Here is a 17844-nt window from a genome sequence, read left to right as displayed (position 1 = left end):
CCTGCCTTGCGCTCTGTGTTGGCTGGGATTGGCTCCAGCAGACCCCCGTGACCCTGTAATTAGGATATAGCGGGTTGGATAATGGATGGATGGAAGATAATTAGCAGCAAAAAACAGGTCCCTGATTAAGGAAAGGGTTAGATTGAGAACCTGCAGCCACTGCGGCCCTCCAGGACTGGAGTTGGGGACCCCTATGTTTAGTGCGTTATAAAGCAGTTCCCACCTCGGAGTCGCTACACCTGCCTGCACCCCAACGACAAAAAACAAAGAAACGGTTGTGCGAAAAAAAAAAAAAAAACCCGGACGGTGTTCGCTGTGGAGACACCCCCATGAAATGAAGCCTCATCAGCGGCAGTTTATTCTGAGCAGAGTGTAACATAAGAGGACACCAGGCACCGCACGACATTTTGTTTTCCTCAGATTCTGTTTATTTCATTCATACATCGATACAAATGTGACTGCTGGACATCAGACAGCTTTACTGCAGCAGCCGCACTTCACAGAAGATCCTCCGGGTGCTCCAGCTTCTCCAATTCCTCCATAAGCGGGTGGCGCGGTGGACACAGCTGACCAGGGTTAAGGTTAGTTACTTACTTCTAACCCAAACCTCCTGTTGTTTGACCTCCTGGGCAGTCGCCGAATCGACTGAGGAAGGAGAATTTTGGGCTCCTATCACAATCTCCGTAGCGTCTTCAAAAAATGTCAATACAAATAAAAAGTCCCACAGGAGTTTAGTAAAAAAAGACAAATACAATAGACATCTTTAAACTGTACACGTGGTGAAATATAAATAAGGTTGGCAGCCATGGCCGCTTAAAACGGACAGCAGTATCCGCAGCGCTTGTTTCGGCAGCAGTTACAGCAGTAGCGGCACATGGGCAGGTGGGTTTGCCTCTTGGCACGTTGGAGCAGCGAGACCTGCAATGGAGAGAAAAGGCGGCGCGTGTTAGCACTGAAGTTAGCAGATCTCGTCTCTCATTTCAATAACCGAGCACAGCACGTGCGCTCATCGGACTGGCCAAACGCCACAAAAAGTAGGACATGTCAACATGCAGCACAGCGCCAAGACAACAAGAGCAGGAGAAGACCGGAGAAGAATGAAGATCTCCACTCACTCAGGTCCGCGGATATGGCCAATGCGAGTCCAGCGTGACTCCGTTTCGTTTCATCCATCCATCCATTTTAATAATAGTAATAATAAAAAGTCATTACATTTATATAGCGCTTTTCTCAGTACTCAAAGCGCTATCCACACAGGGAGGAACCGGGAAGCGAACCCACAATCTTCCACAGTCTCCTTACTGCAAAGCAGCAGCACTACCATTGCAATGCCACCTGTGATTTTCCAAACCGCTGAATCCGAACACAGGGTCACGGGGGTCTGCTGGAGCCAATCCCAGCCAACACAGGGCGCAAGGCAGGGAACCAATCCTGGGCAAGGCGCTAACACACACACACCAATCACACACTAGGGACAGTTTAGGATCATCAATGCACCTAACCTGCATGTCTTTGGACTGTGGGAGGAAACCCACGCAGACACGGGGAGAACATGCAAACTGCGAGGCAGCAGCGCTACCCACTGCGCCACCGTGCCGCCCTCGTTTCGTTTCATTTCGTGTTTATTTATTTTTGTGGTGGCTCTAAGGGTCTTATTTCGCACCCGCTGTGCTGCCTGTGTAAGACGGCTGATGTCAGCTGTCACCACCCCAGAATGACAAAAGCAAAAGTGGCATTTTAGGAATTTTTACAATTTATTATCAACTTGAAATATCACTTTGACACCCCTACGTTAGGACAATAACTGTATGAGCCAAGTTCTGTATTAACGTTTTTATGTTCAGTTAATTTGAAAATATGTTAAGTTTATTTGTAGTTCAAGATTAGTTTCTATATTAAGAATGGGGTTAGATAATGATTTAGTTCTAACGGGGTATTGCTACTTTAACAAGGGGTGCTGGGTAGCGGGACTTATGGGAAGTTATTGCGTGGATTATTAGGGCTTTGGAAACACGCGGGTTTCTTACCGTGTCTGTCTTGAGTTTCATTTTGACGGTGGAAATGTATCACGTGGAAAATAATCATCGTTTTTATACAAAAACGGAGTGGATTAATGAGAAACGCCACGGACTGGACACGCGGGAATTCCTGCTGTAGCACCACGTTTTGTTTCGCGCCTTTAATAGCTGTATGGGACCCCCTAGAATAAGATGTGCTCCCCTCCAGTTTTGACTAGAACATGCAACGCCATCACATAAGCAGAACGACAATACTAAACTGTTGCTTTGAGCATCCATAACGAACCCTCCATACTGTCTGGGACAACGGCACATTTTTCATTGACGCCCCCCTCTGCTCCACAGTTTAAAATTACAAATCAACCAATTCTGACGTGAGTAAAGTTTCTACACAGCGAGACTAAAATGTATGGAAAGACCCTTACATGAAAGTCTGCAATGTGCACTTCACTCACTCCTGCATTGTTTGATTTGGAATTTTAAACTGCAGAGCAGAGGGGGACATCAAGAATAAATGTGTCCTTGTCCCCAACATTATGGACATGTGCCCTACAATGAAGTGGCACCCCCTCTAATTTTGATGATTTAGATGTTTGCACCGCACTGTCTACGTGAACTTTATGAAGACACTGAGCCGTCTTTGCTTCGGTGGGATGGCGCCTTGCCTGGGGTTTGTTTCCTGCCTTGCGCCCTGTGTTGGCTGGGATTGGCTCCAGCAGACCCCCGTGACCCTGTGTTCGGATTCAGCGGGTTGGAAAATGGATGGATGGATGAAAAAGTGAGAGAGAGTGCCCTGCAAAGAAGTGCTGCCCCCTAGAGGCCCAGCCTGTTAGCCTTCAGTTTCATGTAACCCTTTATACCAATAATCTTCATTTGAAATCAGCTGCATAATAATTAAATATATACACTCATTTTTCAATTGAAATTACTTAAAATAATACTACTACTACTTCATGTCCTTATTATGTGAAGTTTGTAATTGCATTTTACATGTGAACTTGTGTTTTCACTCGGTGAAGAGCGCTATATAAACATAAACTGGCATTCGTATTCCTCATTCAGGTGCCCCTGCCAGCTGAAAAATCACAAGATGAATGAAGCCTGAACGTTCCACTCGGTTATCCTATGATTCAGTGTGGTGGTCTGACACGTTTCATACATTTCTACCTCCATTTTTCAGAGGGTCTTCATTAATTGGCCTTGTGGGGGGGTTGCACACCTCTGTGATGAAGCCGTTTGATCAGATTACTGAACTGCACAGAGTGTGGACACCATGACGGCAGCACAGTCCCATTGACCCCCCCACGTAAAACAAATGCAAACCTGGGAATGAAGCCAAATGAAAGGAATCAACAGGGAAGAAAGTGCGGAAGCGTGGAGTCCTGTCGTAGGAGTTTGGCTGCATTAGGATGTCGTTTAAACGTTTAAAATAAACCTCCAACCACACAGTGTCAAAGCCCACTTAATGTAGGATTGTAGAGGGTTGGTGCCCACCAGGCACAGCATTGTGTGTCATGCAGGGACCACCCTTGGATGAAGGGCCATTTAATTGTAAATTATTTAAATAAAATTGAAGCTCTCTTCTGCTAGTTGAAGGACTGAGGATGGTGCTGTAAGAAGGTAAATACATTTTACATTTCTCTTAATATCCCCATCATTTTTGATGATTTATGCAAAACTGATGTGCTGTTTCCTCAACTCATCCCTAAGTTAACAGACACGTCTTCTCATGATGTTTGCATTTATTATCCTCAGCTAAGATACACAGACGTCAGCATTCATGCAGCAATATGGCTGAGAGGTGAGCAGAAGAAGAATAAGAAATAAACTCACCAGAGGACTCACTTGTGCGTGAACCACAGTCTGCTCGCCGTCTGGGCTTGAATGAAATAAATCTGTCGTCTGTTCATCTCTCTGTTCGGAAAACTGAAATATAAAAGACAGCGTTTAGAATTCCTTTATTATATCAGTAGCTGTGCTCCCCATCTAAGACGAGTTGAAATCAAAATAATCAACATGGACCTCAGCAATAACAATGGGAAGGGATTTTGTAATGCATGTGCTAGTAAAATGCATTGCATGTGTCATTCCAACAGATGGCTCATCACAAACATATTGTAGTAATAAAATGCATTGCTTCAAATGTTTGTGATGCACCATTTGTTGGAATGAAAAATGCAACAAGTTTTAGTATAACAAATGTTTGTGATGCACCATCTGTTGAAATGCAGATGTAATAAATTGTATTATAACAAATGTTTGTGACATTGAAATGACAGATTCAGTGCATTTGTCTCTGTCATATGCCATTTGGTATGGAATCCATAAAAGCAGTGTTAATGTTTGTGATGTGTCATCTGTTGAAATAAAAAATGCAATAAGTTTGAGTATAACAAATGTTTGTGATGCATCATCTGTTGGAATGAAAAATGAAATAAATTTTATTATAACAAATGTTTTTGATGTGTCATCTGTTGGAATGAAAGATGCAATAGATTTTATTATAAAATGTTTTTGATGCACCACCTGTTGAAATGACAAATGTAATAAATTGTATTATAACAAATGTTTGCGATGTTGAAATGACAGATTCAGTGCATTTGTCTCTGTTATATGCCATTTGGTATGGAATCCATAAAAGCAGTGTTAATGTGTGTGATGCGTTATCTGTTGGAATGAAACATGCAATAAATTTTAGTATAACAAATGTTTGTGATGCATCAGCTGTTGGAAAGAAAAATGCAATAAGTTTTAGTGTAACAAATGTTTGTGATGCGTGAAGTGTTGGAATGAAAAATGCAATAAATTTTATTATAACAAATGTTTTTGATGCACCATCTGTTGAAATGACAAATGTAATAAATTGTATTATAACAAATGTTTGTGATGTTGAAATGACAGATTCAGTGCATTTGTCTCTGTTATGTGCCATTTGGTATGGGATTTGTAAGTGCAGTGTTAATGTTTATGATGAGCCATCTGTTGGAATGACAAATATGTTTTTGTTATATGTCATTTGGTATGGAATTCATAAAAGTTATGATAATGTTTGTAATGCACCATCTGTTGGAATGACCCAGACATAGCAACCAAACCTACACAAAGATACACAGACACTTGTACTTTTATTAACATGGACAGAAGGTTTCTTTTGTGGTTCAGGAAATTGCATTATAACCTAAAGAAATATTCTGATGCAATTAGCAACACATTATTTAGTAACTCAGTGATTGCGTAATTTAGTGTCTGCCTTCTCTCATCCAGAATAACCTAACGACAAGTCTGAATTAGCAATGGTGCATTTTAGAGTTTATTAGGCCACTGCTGGCCTGTGTCGAGAGTCCAGTGACATTCTTACTTTCCTGTGCTTATGAAAGAGCAGAGCAAGTTTACCTCGAAACATCTGTCTTCCTGACCTCAAAATTCTTAGAGCATAGTTATTATACCATTACAAAAGGGAAGACTACATTTTTTTATTCTGTTATTATTAGTTTTATTTAATAATAATGCTAATTGATTATTGGGGGGGGGGGTTCATTCATTCCATCCATCCATTTTTATAGCCCGCTCATCCAGAACGAGGGCCTGGAGAAACGAGAATCAGCCCCAGCTGGCAGGGCAGCCCGAGGACGGAGGCGATGTGGCGACTCTCTCAAGTGGGAATCTGATGCAACAGCATTCTTTTAAAATTATGTAATAATAATAATACGAAAAAGAAAATTAATGATGAGCCTTACTAATTACATTCAGGTCCGATTCTTTACTTAAATATTACCTATAAACAATGTTAAAAAAAGACTGAAAAGTTTCAAAATCAGATGTGCACATCTTCAGAGCGCCACAAACCTCCAAGAATCAGAACAACGCCTGTGCACCACGGGGTGCTGTTTGAAAAACGGTGGACTTGTTTCTTGAACCGTCCTTTAGTGTACGTTTACGGGATACAAAATGTAAGAATGTGCTCTTTTATTCTTCAAATACGTGTGTTTTTGTGTGGTAAAATGTCAAAACGCTTGTTTAAATGAAAAGATTTTAACTTCAACGTGAAATCCTCCTCTTATTTGGGAAACAGCCATCTCACATGGTAAAAACCACACTTAAATGGTAAATATCCACAGCAAATGGGAAATACTGAACTTTAATGGCAAATGTCTAACTTAAATGGCATATAAACATAGCAAATGGTAAATATCCAACTTTAATGGCATATGTGTATTAAATATTGCACTTAAATGGCAAATATCCATAGTAAATATCGAAGTTAAATAGCAAATATCCATAGTAAGTGGTAAATATTGCATACAAATGGCAAATATCAGTACAAAATGGTGAATATCTAACTTAAATGGCAAATATCTGTATAGTAAATGTTGCTCTTAAATGGCAGCTATCCATTGTAAATGGTAAATATTGCACACAAATGAAAAATGTTTAACTTAAATGGCCTTCATCTATAGTAAATTGTAAATATCCAACTTTAAAGGCATACAGTAAATATCTAAGTTAAATGGCAAATGTTGCACACAAATGGAAAATATCCATAGAAAATGGTAAATATCTCACTTAATGGCACATTTCTGTACCTGCGTTTGCAAGCTGTTGTCACGAGGATGCAGTGCATCATGGGAGTGCTGTGTGGTGAAGCCCGTATCGCAGTGTGTATTGTATTTGGTTTAAGTTTATTGTCGTGTCTATTAACGATGAGTAGCTGCCAATATTTACCATCCCTCAGGCAGAAGTATTTAACATGTCAGCTCTGACATCAAACATTGGGCATAAGGCAGGAAAATCCCCAGGACAGGACGCCAGTCCATAACAGGGCACCACACACTCGGGCCAATTTAGCATCGTCAATTCAGCTAACCTACATGTGTCTGGGGAAACCCACATATACCTGGGAGAACATGCAAACTCCATGCAGTCGAGGACCTGGCTGTCCTTGTAGCGAGGCAATTATGAAGAGCGCCTTCCTCTTTAGATAATAAATCAGGTACAAGAACTGAAGTAGAAAAAGTTCAAAATGTTTCTATCAGGCCAAGTTCAACTTCTATTGTTCTTCATTAGTGTATCATGATCAATGTAAAAAATAAATATATCAATAAATAAATACTACTACTACTACTACTAGTAATAATAATAATAATGATGATGATGTTGTATTCATCATCATCATCAACATTACGTCTTCAGGGAAACGCAGTTAACGAACATCAGCACGGAGAGAACGTGGAGACTCCACGCAGGGAGCACCGGGACGTGATGCCCGGTCTCCGTGTTTGTGAGGCGGCTGAGCCACCGTGCTGCCCCCCGGAGTTCCTGAAAGGCTCAAATGACTGGTAGAATTCCAGAGAGATCTGCCGACCACCTGTGCGGCATTTTTTAAAAGTTCATCAAGGACTAAAAAGTCATTTGATGTGCGCACGCAGCGCTGGCGTTGTGCGGCGGTCTCTTCTGCTATTTTGGACCTCCAAGGTCCCAAGTACGAATCGTGTCACGCACCCTGCCTGTCTGTGTGGAGTTTACAGGTTCTCTCCGTGAAGTTCGTTCCCCCCAAATTCAACCCCAAGATGTGCATTTGAAGTTAATCAGCCCATCTAAGGTGTTAGTGCGAGTGTGGGCGTCGATGCGCACGGTGGACTCGTGTCCCGTCCAGGACTGGTCACCCGCTTTGTGCCTAATGCTGCCGAGACAGGACCACCGAGTCATGCACGCGGTCTTCACTGTACTCACCTCTGTGAGGGGGCTGCACTGTGAGGTCTGAGCCCAAACGGACAGCATGACGAGAAAGAGCACGGAGGTGGTCGACATCGCGTCTTGTACTTTGCGTTTCTAACAAATCGCTCAAGAACTTCGTCTTGTGTTCAGTTGCGCGGCTCCTCGGCTTACTTCGGATCTCCTGCGCCTGCGCCTGGCAAGTTTTATGAGAGGAGTGAAGAACGAATGAAGTCCGAGGCGGCGAGTGGCGCTACTTATAGTCAAAAACTGTCGGGATTACCTCACAGGTCCCAGCTGTCAGGTGGGACATATCGGACATCACCGCCCCCCGCAGGCTTCCGGACTTTCGGTAAGTGGGGGGTCTGTCCTCTTTTGGCTAAGTGACCGTCTGTCATGTGGTGTCGCAATTCTGGGTGTCATCAGGGCACTGGTTGATTGTAAAGGAAACGAAAAAAGGAAAGAAAGAAAGAAGGACAGAAAGAAGGATCTCCAAAAGCCACAAATGACACACCGTATAATATATTTAGGGGTCCGATCTTTCCACACACAGCATACACACTTAAGGTCTACTTTGATCCCATGCGAGTTCATTTAACACTGCCGTTTTACTTTTAAATCTCATAGATACTAAGGGGGTGGGGTGGGGACAAGCAACGTGTTACTAAAATAAGTCTGTAAGAAAGGGTTGTTTTCCATCAAAAGTTTTTTAAGGCCACGGCTAATTGCAAATATGTTCATAATCAACGAATACGATCAATAAATCCATCCATTACTTTCACGTCTCCTGTGTTTAAAACAAAGAGTGAAACACACCGCACCACATAAATGACAGATTTACTTTACGGTTTTAAATTCCGCTTGACAGACGTCACTTCAACGTGTAGATTTCGTTTACAGAGTTGTCCTCATTTACATGTCGGATCATTAAGCTGCAATTTAAATGAACGTAACGTTTAGCGCGCTCTCTCGTGCTCGCGCCTTATAGCAGAAGGTGCACTGGCAAGCTGCGGTGGGGAGGACTGGGCAAACGGGAATCAAACGTTACGCGCACCACCGTGACAAAATAAGCAGTAAACAAAAATGTCTTTGTGATGAAAATAAGAAATCGTTAAAAGTGCTTTAACGATCCATCAATCCACCCGATTTTTAAACCCACTAATTTTGAGCAGTGGCGCAGGAAAGGTCATCGGGTGCAAGGAAGGAACAATCCGTGGACAGGACGCCAGCCCATCGCAGGACGAACAAACACACACATACACACATATATTATATTTATATATATATTTATATATATATATATATATATATATATATATATATATATATATATATATATATATATATTATATAGACACAGACAGACAGACAGACACACACCGCGTCAGACACCTTTGGGCAATGCCAACTCTCCTAACCAGCTTGTATTTCGAAGCAGCTAATCCAATCCCAGAACACCTGATTCACGTATACATTTTCCAACTTGTTTAAAAAATAAGAACGTGTTGATTTCTGACACAAAAATAATAAGCAGTCAAAAAAAAAAAAAAGGTTTCGGTCATTTCAATATTATTAGCGGAACTTACGTACTTTTTCAGAATTACAAAGTGTTACACATGTGATGGTGAGATTTATGGTATAGAAACTTTTTATTACAAACAATTCATGATATGTGACATGGGAGGTGATGTGAATATGTAGCAGCCTAATGTCAAATGTCACACCAATAAATGTACTGATAGATAGATAGATAGATAGATAGATAGATAGATAGATAGATAGATAGGTGATATTTAGTAAATTGCTACATCCGTCAATTAACATTTTTAAATAAAAAAAAAACACTTTTTATAAATAAATATAGAGAGAAATAATATATGCATCTAGTGCTTTTCAAACAAAAATTACCTGTTTAATTATTTGTGAATATATTTGTGAATTCACAATTAGAATTAACAGACAATTGATTTTGTGTAGGAAGGAATGAAAGACAGTAGAAGCTGGATAGTTAGTCACTATACTATAAATTAGATAGATATTAAAGGCTCTATGTAATGTATGCATAGGTGTGAAAGACAGTATATGACACTATATATTCTGTAATTTAGACAGATATGAAAGGCACTATATAATGGATAGCTAAATATATAGATATATGTGAAAGGCACTATATAATAGATAGATGTGAAAGGCACTATACAATAGATAGCTAAATATATAGATAGATGTGAAAGGCACTATATAATAGATAGCTAAATATAGATAGATGTGAAAGGCACTATATAATAGATAGATGTGAAAGGCACTATATAATAGCTAAATATATAAATAGATGTGAAAAGCACTATATAACTCTGAGGCTAGGGGTCTGCACTGGCAATCGGAAGGTTGCAGGTTCGAATCCCGTAAATGCCAATAAGGACTCTGCTCTGTTGGGCCCTTAACCTGCAATTGCTGAGTGCTTTGAGTAGTGAGAAAAGCGCTATATAAATGCAAAGAATTATTATTATTATTATAGATAGAGGTGAAAGGCACAATACAATGGATAAATAGATAGACGTGAAAGGCACTATACAATAGATAAATATATAGATAGATGTGAAAGGCACTATATAAAAGGACTATAGGACAGATAGATGTGAAAGAAGACGCATCTAGAAGTTGGCCAGTGCAGTGTGTACGACTGATGTAATGAGACACACACACACACACAGACAGACAGACAGAAGTGTTCGTTTAAAGTGTATATCATACGTCAGCTTTCGCTAAAGTTCCTGGTGTACATCGCATTTCTTTTTATTTATTTACCACTTTATTGAAATGACATGTTGCATAGCCGGCTGCGCTCGTCTTCTACAAACTCTCAGTTCCCCCACAGGTCTATAAATTAAAACAAGACACGTGTTTGCAAAATTAATTTTCCAGTCATACTTCACGTCACGCGCTGCAGATTTTGCATCCCCCCCAACGCGCTCTGTGACTGAGGGGCTTCATTCGCCCCATTTCTTTACACTCAGAGGTTCCACGGGCGCTCATATTTGCTAACTTTTGATTTTTGCTCCTCTTTTTCCAATCAGCACATGAGGTTTCCCGTATGAACACAACGTCGGCTTTCATCTGCGTCACTTTCTGAAGCCGTCAGTCCAAGGCTCCACTTGGCAAACACGATCGTGTGACCTGCGCGGCGAGACGGAGAGGCGCCACAACGTGCGACTCTGCCACAGGACAATGACCCAGAAGAGGACAGTTGGAGCACCTTTTGTGCCAACCTGAATGGCCTGCAAGATATGTGCAAGTCACGGAAATGTAGGCAGAGGTCAGTAACACTTAGTTAGTTATACGTTTTCTGACGACGCTACGCTCAAATCAAAGAAAGTTGGTTGGCAAACGTCTACATGGCAGACTGGCCGGGCCGGGCCGAAATATCTAAACAAAACCCTCATGCGGCTCCAGAGAGCCGGGGGTCCAGAGGTGGTACAGGTGGGCACTGTCCGGTGGTACAAAGTGAAAACGGCAGCTTTTGAAATGTTTGCCTATCAGCAGCATCCTGCTGTTGAGGTGGAGTTTTCTGCATTTTGTTTTCCTCAGAAATATTTAGTCATGTGAAAAAGTAAGTGCACCCCATGAGATGCATTTGCTCTGTTAACATATGTATATAGAAACAGGAGGTGGGGGTCTTTTGGGGATTAAGACCCTGATCTCTGGCACCTTGCCCCTGATCTTTCAGTTCCAGATATGCACGAATCATTGCGGTAAGCCCCTGATCTTCTTGCCCATTGTGTGCCATTGATATTCCGTTATTCTGATGAAGTAAATAAAAAGTATGAAATTCTCCAACTTTCATAACTAAGGCACCGAAAGCACCTGAATGTTATGCCATGCCACCATTGTCGTCGAACTTGTTTTCTTAATAGTTAATAATTGTTATGTTTGTTAACATTCTATACAAGTCACTCAAAGATTTGCAATCTGTGCAGCTGTAATAAGGATGGGCTGTCGAACGAGGGGACATCTCAGATCAGCAGAGTTTGGGGCTCAGTAGCTTAAAGTCTGACCACCCACTGCTGTTCAATTCATCTTTAAAAAGTTTAGTAGGCCGGCATCTTGAGATCTTAATGCATGCTGTGCTTTGGACGTAGTGATAAGTTTGGATAGTTAAGTAGGTCCACGGCCATTTAAGTCTTTACATGCAAGGAGGAGGATTTTCAAAATTAGCTCTAAGCTTAACTGGAAGCCAGTGTAACGACCTGAGGACAGGGGTTATGTGGTCGACCTTCTACTTCTTGTGAGGATTCTTGCTGCAGCATTTTGAATGAAGTGAAAGCTGCATCAGGGAAGATGTGAACAGCACATCACAGTGGTTAACCCTACTAGACATAAATGTGTGGATGAACTTCTCAGCATCATATTTGTGTTTAAATGTAACAGTAGCAACTAGAAGGAACCTGGATGAAGGTGGCGGAGGGGGCCCCCCCGAGTATTGCTTTGATCCAACTTTGATAATCCGCTCATGAGTTGGGATCAGGTGCATTTGGAAAGGGAACACTTCAGACTATGGGGCGATGGTGTCTCAAGAACTGGAATCCTCAAGCTATGGCGTGTGTGACAGAAGGTGGCCTGTATCTTCTCAAGTAGCACCAAGTATTACTAATCTGGCTTATTGGTGGAAATTTAGAGAAACGTTTTGAATCATAATTTTAATTAAACCAAAAAGCCATTAACACTGAATGACAAGAACGTTGCAAAATAATAACTAAATTGTGTGACTCCGCCCCTAACCTTCTGTGATGTCCAGGCAGCATCCCAGCTTGGATCAGCTCACGTAGTTGGAGAAGGTAAGCGCTGATGGCATTACCTCCGAGTTCAAAGGAGCTTGTGAAGAAATGCCGTGAATGTGCAGGCAGTGGACGAGGCAGAGAGAAGATCATTGGAGCCACGTGGAACGAGGCCTGGAAAAATCAGAGGAAGCCGAGGAAGATGCTACCAAGTAGTGAGGTACACCGAAAAAAAAAAAAAAATAATGTTAAATTTTCGGTAACATACTGGCAGCTGGATTGCCAAAACTTTACTGTAATAAATAAGGTGACAATAGTTTTAGGTCTACAGTATAATTTTGTAGTAAAAACTGTTTTTTCTTTGCAACACATTCCAACAGAAGGGAATGTTTAACCATAACCAGAAATTCATGTAGTATAATAAATATCCAACCATCCATTCATTTTCCAACCTGCTGAATCCGAACACAGGGTCACGGGGGTCTGCTGGAGCCAATCCCAGCCAACACAGGGCACAAGGCAGGGGACCAATCCCGGGCAGGGTGCCAACCCAATAAACCATTAGAAAGTATTGTCAGAGTCAAACCCCAGTAAACAGTAAAGTAACAACAAGCAATACCAACAGGTACCATTTAATTATACACATTGGAAACAATTCAGTGTTTAAGGAAGATACGGCACATTGTCTGGAGGAGAAGTAAAGTTTGCTCTTGTGGTGTATGGTATCCTACAGGTGTGCCAGCTTATCGAATACAACCCACCAGAAATCAGCTCCCGTAACCTCAAAAAACCATCAAACCCAGTTAGCAGACGTATTTTTCCCTGCGTGTTAAGTTTTTTCCCCCCTGCCATTCACAGGTATGCGGCTCACCAGGAGCAATATGGGAAAAGGGGGCGTGTCCTTATGCAAATATCGTAACCGGTTTTACTGAAACAGCAACGTACCGTTTTACATTTTACGGTTGTTTTACATTGTAAAAATTATCAGATTTTTTCAGTGTAACTGTAATGCATCAATAAATGGTATTTAGCATATTTTGATGGTAGAAAAATTATCAATTTTACAGAACTTGGCTGTAAAAAATAATGAAATGTGTTGTTTAAAGATATACAGGTAATTTCCGTAGAACATAAGGTAACTTTCCTTTTTTCAGCAAAGGTCTTTTACTTTCACCATTTACAGCACTTTTACAGTTAAATTTACTGACGACATTTTTTACAGTGTAGACGTTAGGGACTTTCAAAACCCGACTTGATGTTATACTGGAAGAAATAAGTGGGCAGGACTGGCGAGCTTTGTTGGGCTGAATGGCCAGTTCTAGTGTTTTCTAATGACCTTGTGGGCGCTGGCTGGGTGGTCTTGTGGCCTCAGAACCCTTGCTTGTTTTTAATCTCCTCCTGGCCATGGGACCTCACGTTATTCTTTGCTACTTAGCATTGCCTATTTATTTTTTTTAGTAAACTTTTCTTTCTTCATCTTGTAAAGCACTTTGCATGAAGACGTGCTCTGGAAATAAATGGTGGTGTTGTGGCCAGATCTAGAGGCTGCATTGAGGTCTTTCAGGAGCACCTGGACCTGAAGCCTGTCCTCCACGGTTTCCTATTTGGGAACACGCGGACGTGTCTGTTAACGGTAACGTACAATACACTTGATGGCGACTCCTCAGTACCCTCAGTGAAAAAGCGACGCCAGTCAGTGCGGTGAAAGCAGTTAATGATTTGTTGTTTCCTAATCATAGGACAACACGCTGGAATTACAAAAAAAAGTGACAAGTGGTCAGGCTGTCCAAGATGTGGAAAAGGTAAAGCTCTGTGTGTCCTTTGGGGACATACGAATGCACACGGTCCAGTGCGTCTCCCCAATTTGGTTGAGCATTTAATGGGTTGTTTAAACCTCAGACGCTCGATTTTCAAATTGACGCGATTAAAAACACCGGCCAGGGTAAAGACCCCATCAGGGTTTGCATTCTGTTGTTCGTTTGTTACTGACAGCATGCAGTCAAGTGCGGTATTAACATCAGCCTGTGGTGGAATGTAAACGGCTCTAATTACGTACAACAGAAACCAGCCAAGGTACACAAAAAGGTCTGCACTTAAACTACCAAACACTCCTCATCAGGTAGACAGTGTGTCGCTAATAACGATATCTGTGCTCAGCCGTTATCATTTGTGCCAGGCTATGTAACAGTTCACGGCTAATCACAGATAACATTGCAGGCGAAGCGCCAAGCGGTGGCCATGCCAGCAACACTCAGTCTGTTTGGATGACGTTGTGCGTTCAGGAGCCTCTGCTAACACTGACATCCCTCTTTGTTTTATGGTGGTTGTTGCCTTTGTTCAGACATTCCTGCCCTCACCTTTGTGCTTCCTGTTGCCAGCGTTCCTCGGGCACCGTACCCCTGTTGTTGTTGCCTTTGATCATCGCCTATTGTAGAGCTCTGACATTCGTTTCACGTTGTTGTCGCCTTCTTTCATTGGACAGTCCGGCCCTGATATTCCTCTTTCTTTGTGCTTCTTGCCTGTTTGACACTCTAGCTTGTATTTCTTTTTCTCATTCCGCCCTTCATTTTTGCTTTCAATCCTTTCTCTTGTTCTAATCACTTGTCACCCAAAGAAGAATTCATTTTAGGTTTCATTAATTCGAAGGAGATCAGATCAGGTCAGGTTGGCACATTGTCGCACCCACCTAATGACGAAACCTGGATCCTGGTTGGCAAGGCAAACACGCGGTCCAGTCCCCCTCAGAGAAATGACCATCTAACTGCCACAGCTAGGTGTTACGTGGGCGTCCCCGTTGCCCGGTCCAGCCACTCGGGTCCTCAATAATGAGCCGGATTATCCTCGGCCACATGGCCGTAGTGCTGTAACTGACGCTCCCTCTCAATGCAGGTCATGTGCCTCATTGGGGACTCCACGAGCAACACAAAGTCAAACCAGCGGTGCCCAAGGACCTCTGAAGAGACACACATGAAGGAGTCCAGTCTTCATCTCCGGTCACTGGAGAGCATCCATGTTTCACAAACAGGGGGCACCAGGACTCTAAAGACTTGGACCTTTGTCCTTTTGCAGATATCAGGAGCGCCACACTTCCCTGTCCAGCGACCTTATGACCCCCCCATGCTCTCCCAATCCGTCTACTGACTTCATAGAAAGAGTCACATGAATGTCACTGTCGAGGTCAGTAAACTTCTCGAAGGAGGTCGACACTCTCTCTGCACACAGACCCACTGCTGATGGCCGTGCCAAAGAGGTCACTGACGCCCTGGCTCTTGGTGTTTATCAGGACCCTCACAAGCCCAGACGCAAGGAGCTCCATTCCAAGTCATCATTTTAAACAAGCTACTCTTGTGGATGCTGGTGACATGAGTGATGTTCACACGTGTAAAGGCTGCTGTGTTACGCCAGGGTGTGGATGGACGCACGCAGGACGTTTTGTCGTTTTAAACCTACAGATCCACTTTTTTTTTTTAATCTCCATTGGCATTAAATGTTTTTCCTGACCTTCACTACAAAACACTACTTTATTTTTGACCTTGCTGTTGTCCCGTGTTTAGGTTGCACGGCGGTGGTCCTGGGGAATGTTATGTTGTGCCACCGTATGCTGCAATATGCGATATGGATGGTGTGACAGTAAAGCCTCTTGACTTGACGTGACTTGAAACACATGAGGTGAGTAACGTGTCATTGTTTTGGGGGGGGGGGGGTACCCCCTTAATGAAGGGACACTACTGGTCTGAGAGGACACCCTGTAGCTTAACCTGACAAAGGCCACGTCAACACACACCATCTTAAGTAACCTGCTAAGCTCATCTCTACAAGACAAAGGAAGGAGAAGCAGGAATGGCTGAGATGTTAACAGCTTGTGGTTGGCAGCCGTTTTTGTGGTCTAAAAAAAAAGTCTCTTAATCTACGGGTCGCAATTTACCGTTGTACTCAATGGGAAAGAGTCGCGTACGGTTTGGGAAGTGTCTCGTGATGGGTCGCCGTGGGCTCTGCTATGGCAATCAGGGGTGAATCTCCGAGGGGGGCCCCCTGATCTGACAGTCATGACAAAACACAAAGAAGGACAAGGTGGGGTAGCAAATTCAAAAAAGTTTAAGAAGCCCTGATCTAAAATTAACATGTGCATAAGTTTAGACGGTCGATTTCCCAGAATGCACTCCATTAAACACTAGAATCCCTGAAGCCTAAGAAAACGGCCGTAATCCCAGCCCACCTTAAACTCCTTCGCACCTCTCCATCAGCGGCTTTTGTGTTTTAAATGTGTCGATCAGCACAAGCAGCCTGCTATTCCATCACTGACGACGGAGATGAAGTCAGTCCCAAGTTTCGTACCGATTTTAAGATTCTGCTATTAACATTTAAGGCCATCCGTAACCTCGCCCCTCCATATCTGTCTGACCTTCATGTTGCCATTCCCTCCCGTAACCTTAGATCCTCTTTCTCCACCCATCTGACCGTCCCTCCCGCCCGTCTAACCACCATGGGGAGCAGAGCTTTCAGCCGTTCTGCTCCCAAGCTCTGGAATTCATTACCTGCGGATCTCCAAAATATCAAATCATACTCATCCTTCAAATGTAAACTTAAAACACATCTGTTTAAAGTGGCTTTTTCTTTTTCCTCCTGATTATAGTTGTTTTGTTTGGTTTTAATTTTTAGATTTTCTGATGTTTTAAGTTGTTTATAATTGTGTCTTTTATTTATTTATTGTTTGTTCGGTGTCCTTGAGTTCTCTGAAAGGCGCCTTGTATAAATAAAATGTATTATTATTATTATTAAAATTCTCAGAGCTCAAGTGTGTTTATCTGGGTGTGAGGTGCCTGGAGTTGTATTGGGTAAATAATAGATCATTACGTGGAATATGTACATTTAAAGTGTGTTCCGTGTCTCCAACGATCTGGGTAAACGTAGGACGACAGGAAACGTGAGGCAAGAAATGTTGAACACATAACTAAAAACTAAACGTTTTCATGTTCTACTAATAATGACGTGACGTGTGTAATGTGTGAAGACTGAAGTCCAAATATCAAATAAACACTTTCACAAAAGGTATAATGAAACAAGTGTGCTTTTAATCAAGAATATAACCGGAGGAAAAAGAAATCGGGTTAGGGTACGACGCTGACACGACCCGCTTGGGTGGTGCAGAGGTAAGAACTGCTGATTCGTAGTCAGGAGGTCACAGGTTTGATTCTGGACGCATCCGTTTTCAGTAGTTTGCTACTATTATACAATAAAAACATACATTTGATTTGAGTCTGTAGCAGCCAGTGGAAACATATGGTACTTGTAAAGGTTAGCGTTTGTTTAATTCTTCTCTCACTCACGATCTGACCCTG

At 42.2% G+C, this 17844-nt stretch overlaps 1 protein-coding gene across 2 annotated transcripts; it reads right to left on the bottom strand.

The window, feature by feature from the left end:
- Positions 1 to 405: 405 nt before the first annotated feature.
- Positions 406 to 7975, bottom strand: hamp (hepcidin antimicrobial peptide). 2 transcript variants are annotated; one of them, XM_028823407.2, is made up of 3 exons: positions 7749 to 7975; positions 3864 to 3944; positions 406 to 918 (listed from the first exon to the last, which is right to left on the bottom strand). In XM_028823407.2, exons 1-3 carry the CDS (start codon positions 7824 to 7826, stop codon positions 814 to 816), a joined length of 264 nt encoding a protein of 87 aa, XP_028679240.1. In that variant the 5' UTR covers positions 7827 to 7975; the 3' UTR covers positions 406 to 813. The 2 variants fall into 2 exon arrangements, with proteins under 2 accessions (XP_028679240.1, XP_028679239.1); XM_028823406.2 differs by having other exon boundaries at positions 3852 to 3944; positions 7749 to 7973.
- Between the last annotated feature and the right edge of the window lie 9869 nt (positions 7976 to 17844).

The sequence above is a fragment of the Erpetoichthys calabaricus genome, chromosome 17 (assembly GCF_900747795.2).
Source record: "Erpetoichthys calabaricus chromosome 17, fErpCal1.3, whole genome shotgun sequence".
NCBI classification, from domain to species: Eukaryota; Metazoa; Chordata; class Cladistia; order Polypteriformes; family Polypteridae; genus Erpetoichthys; species Erpetoichthys calabaricus.
Note: the sequence above shows the minus strand (reverse complement) of the source record. Positions and strands in the feature narration are given on the sequence as shown.

Coding starts and splice junctions, on each gene's coding strand:
- hamp (XM_028823406.2), bottom strand. CDS start 7,826: ATGTCGACCACCTCCGTGCTCTTTCTCGTCATGCTGTCCGTTTGGGCT. Junction 3,945..7,748: donor AGTGCAGCCCCCTCACAGAG/GTGAGTACAGTG, acceptor TTTATATTTCAG/TTTTCCGAACAGAGAGATGA. Junction 919..3,851: donor ACGCACAAGTGAGTCCTCTG/GTGAGTTTATTT, acceptor TCTCCATTGCAG/GTCTCGCTGCTCCAACGTGC.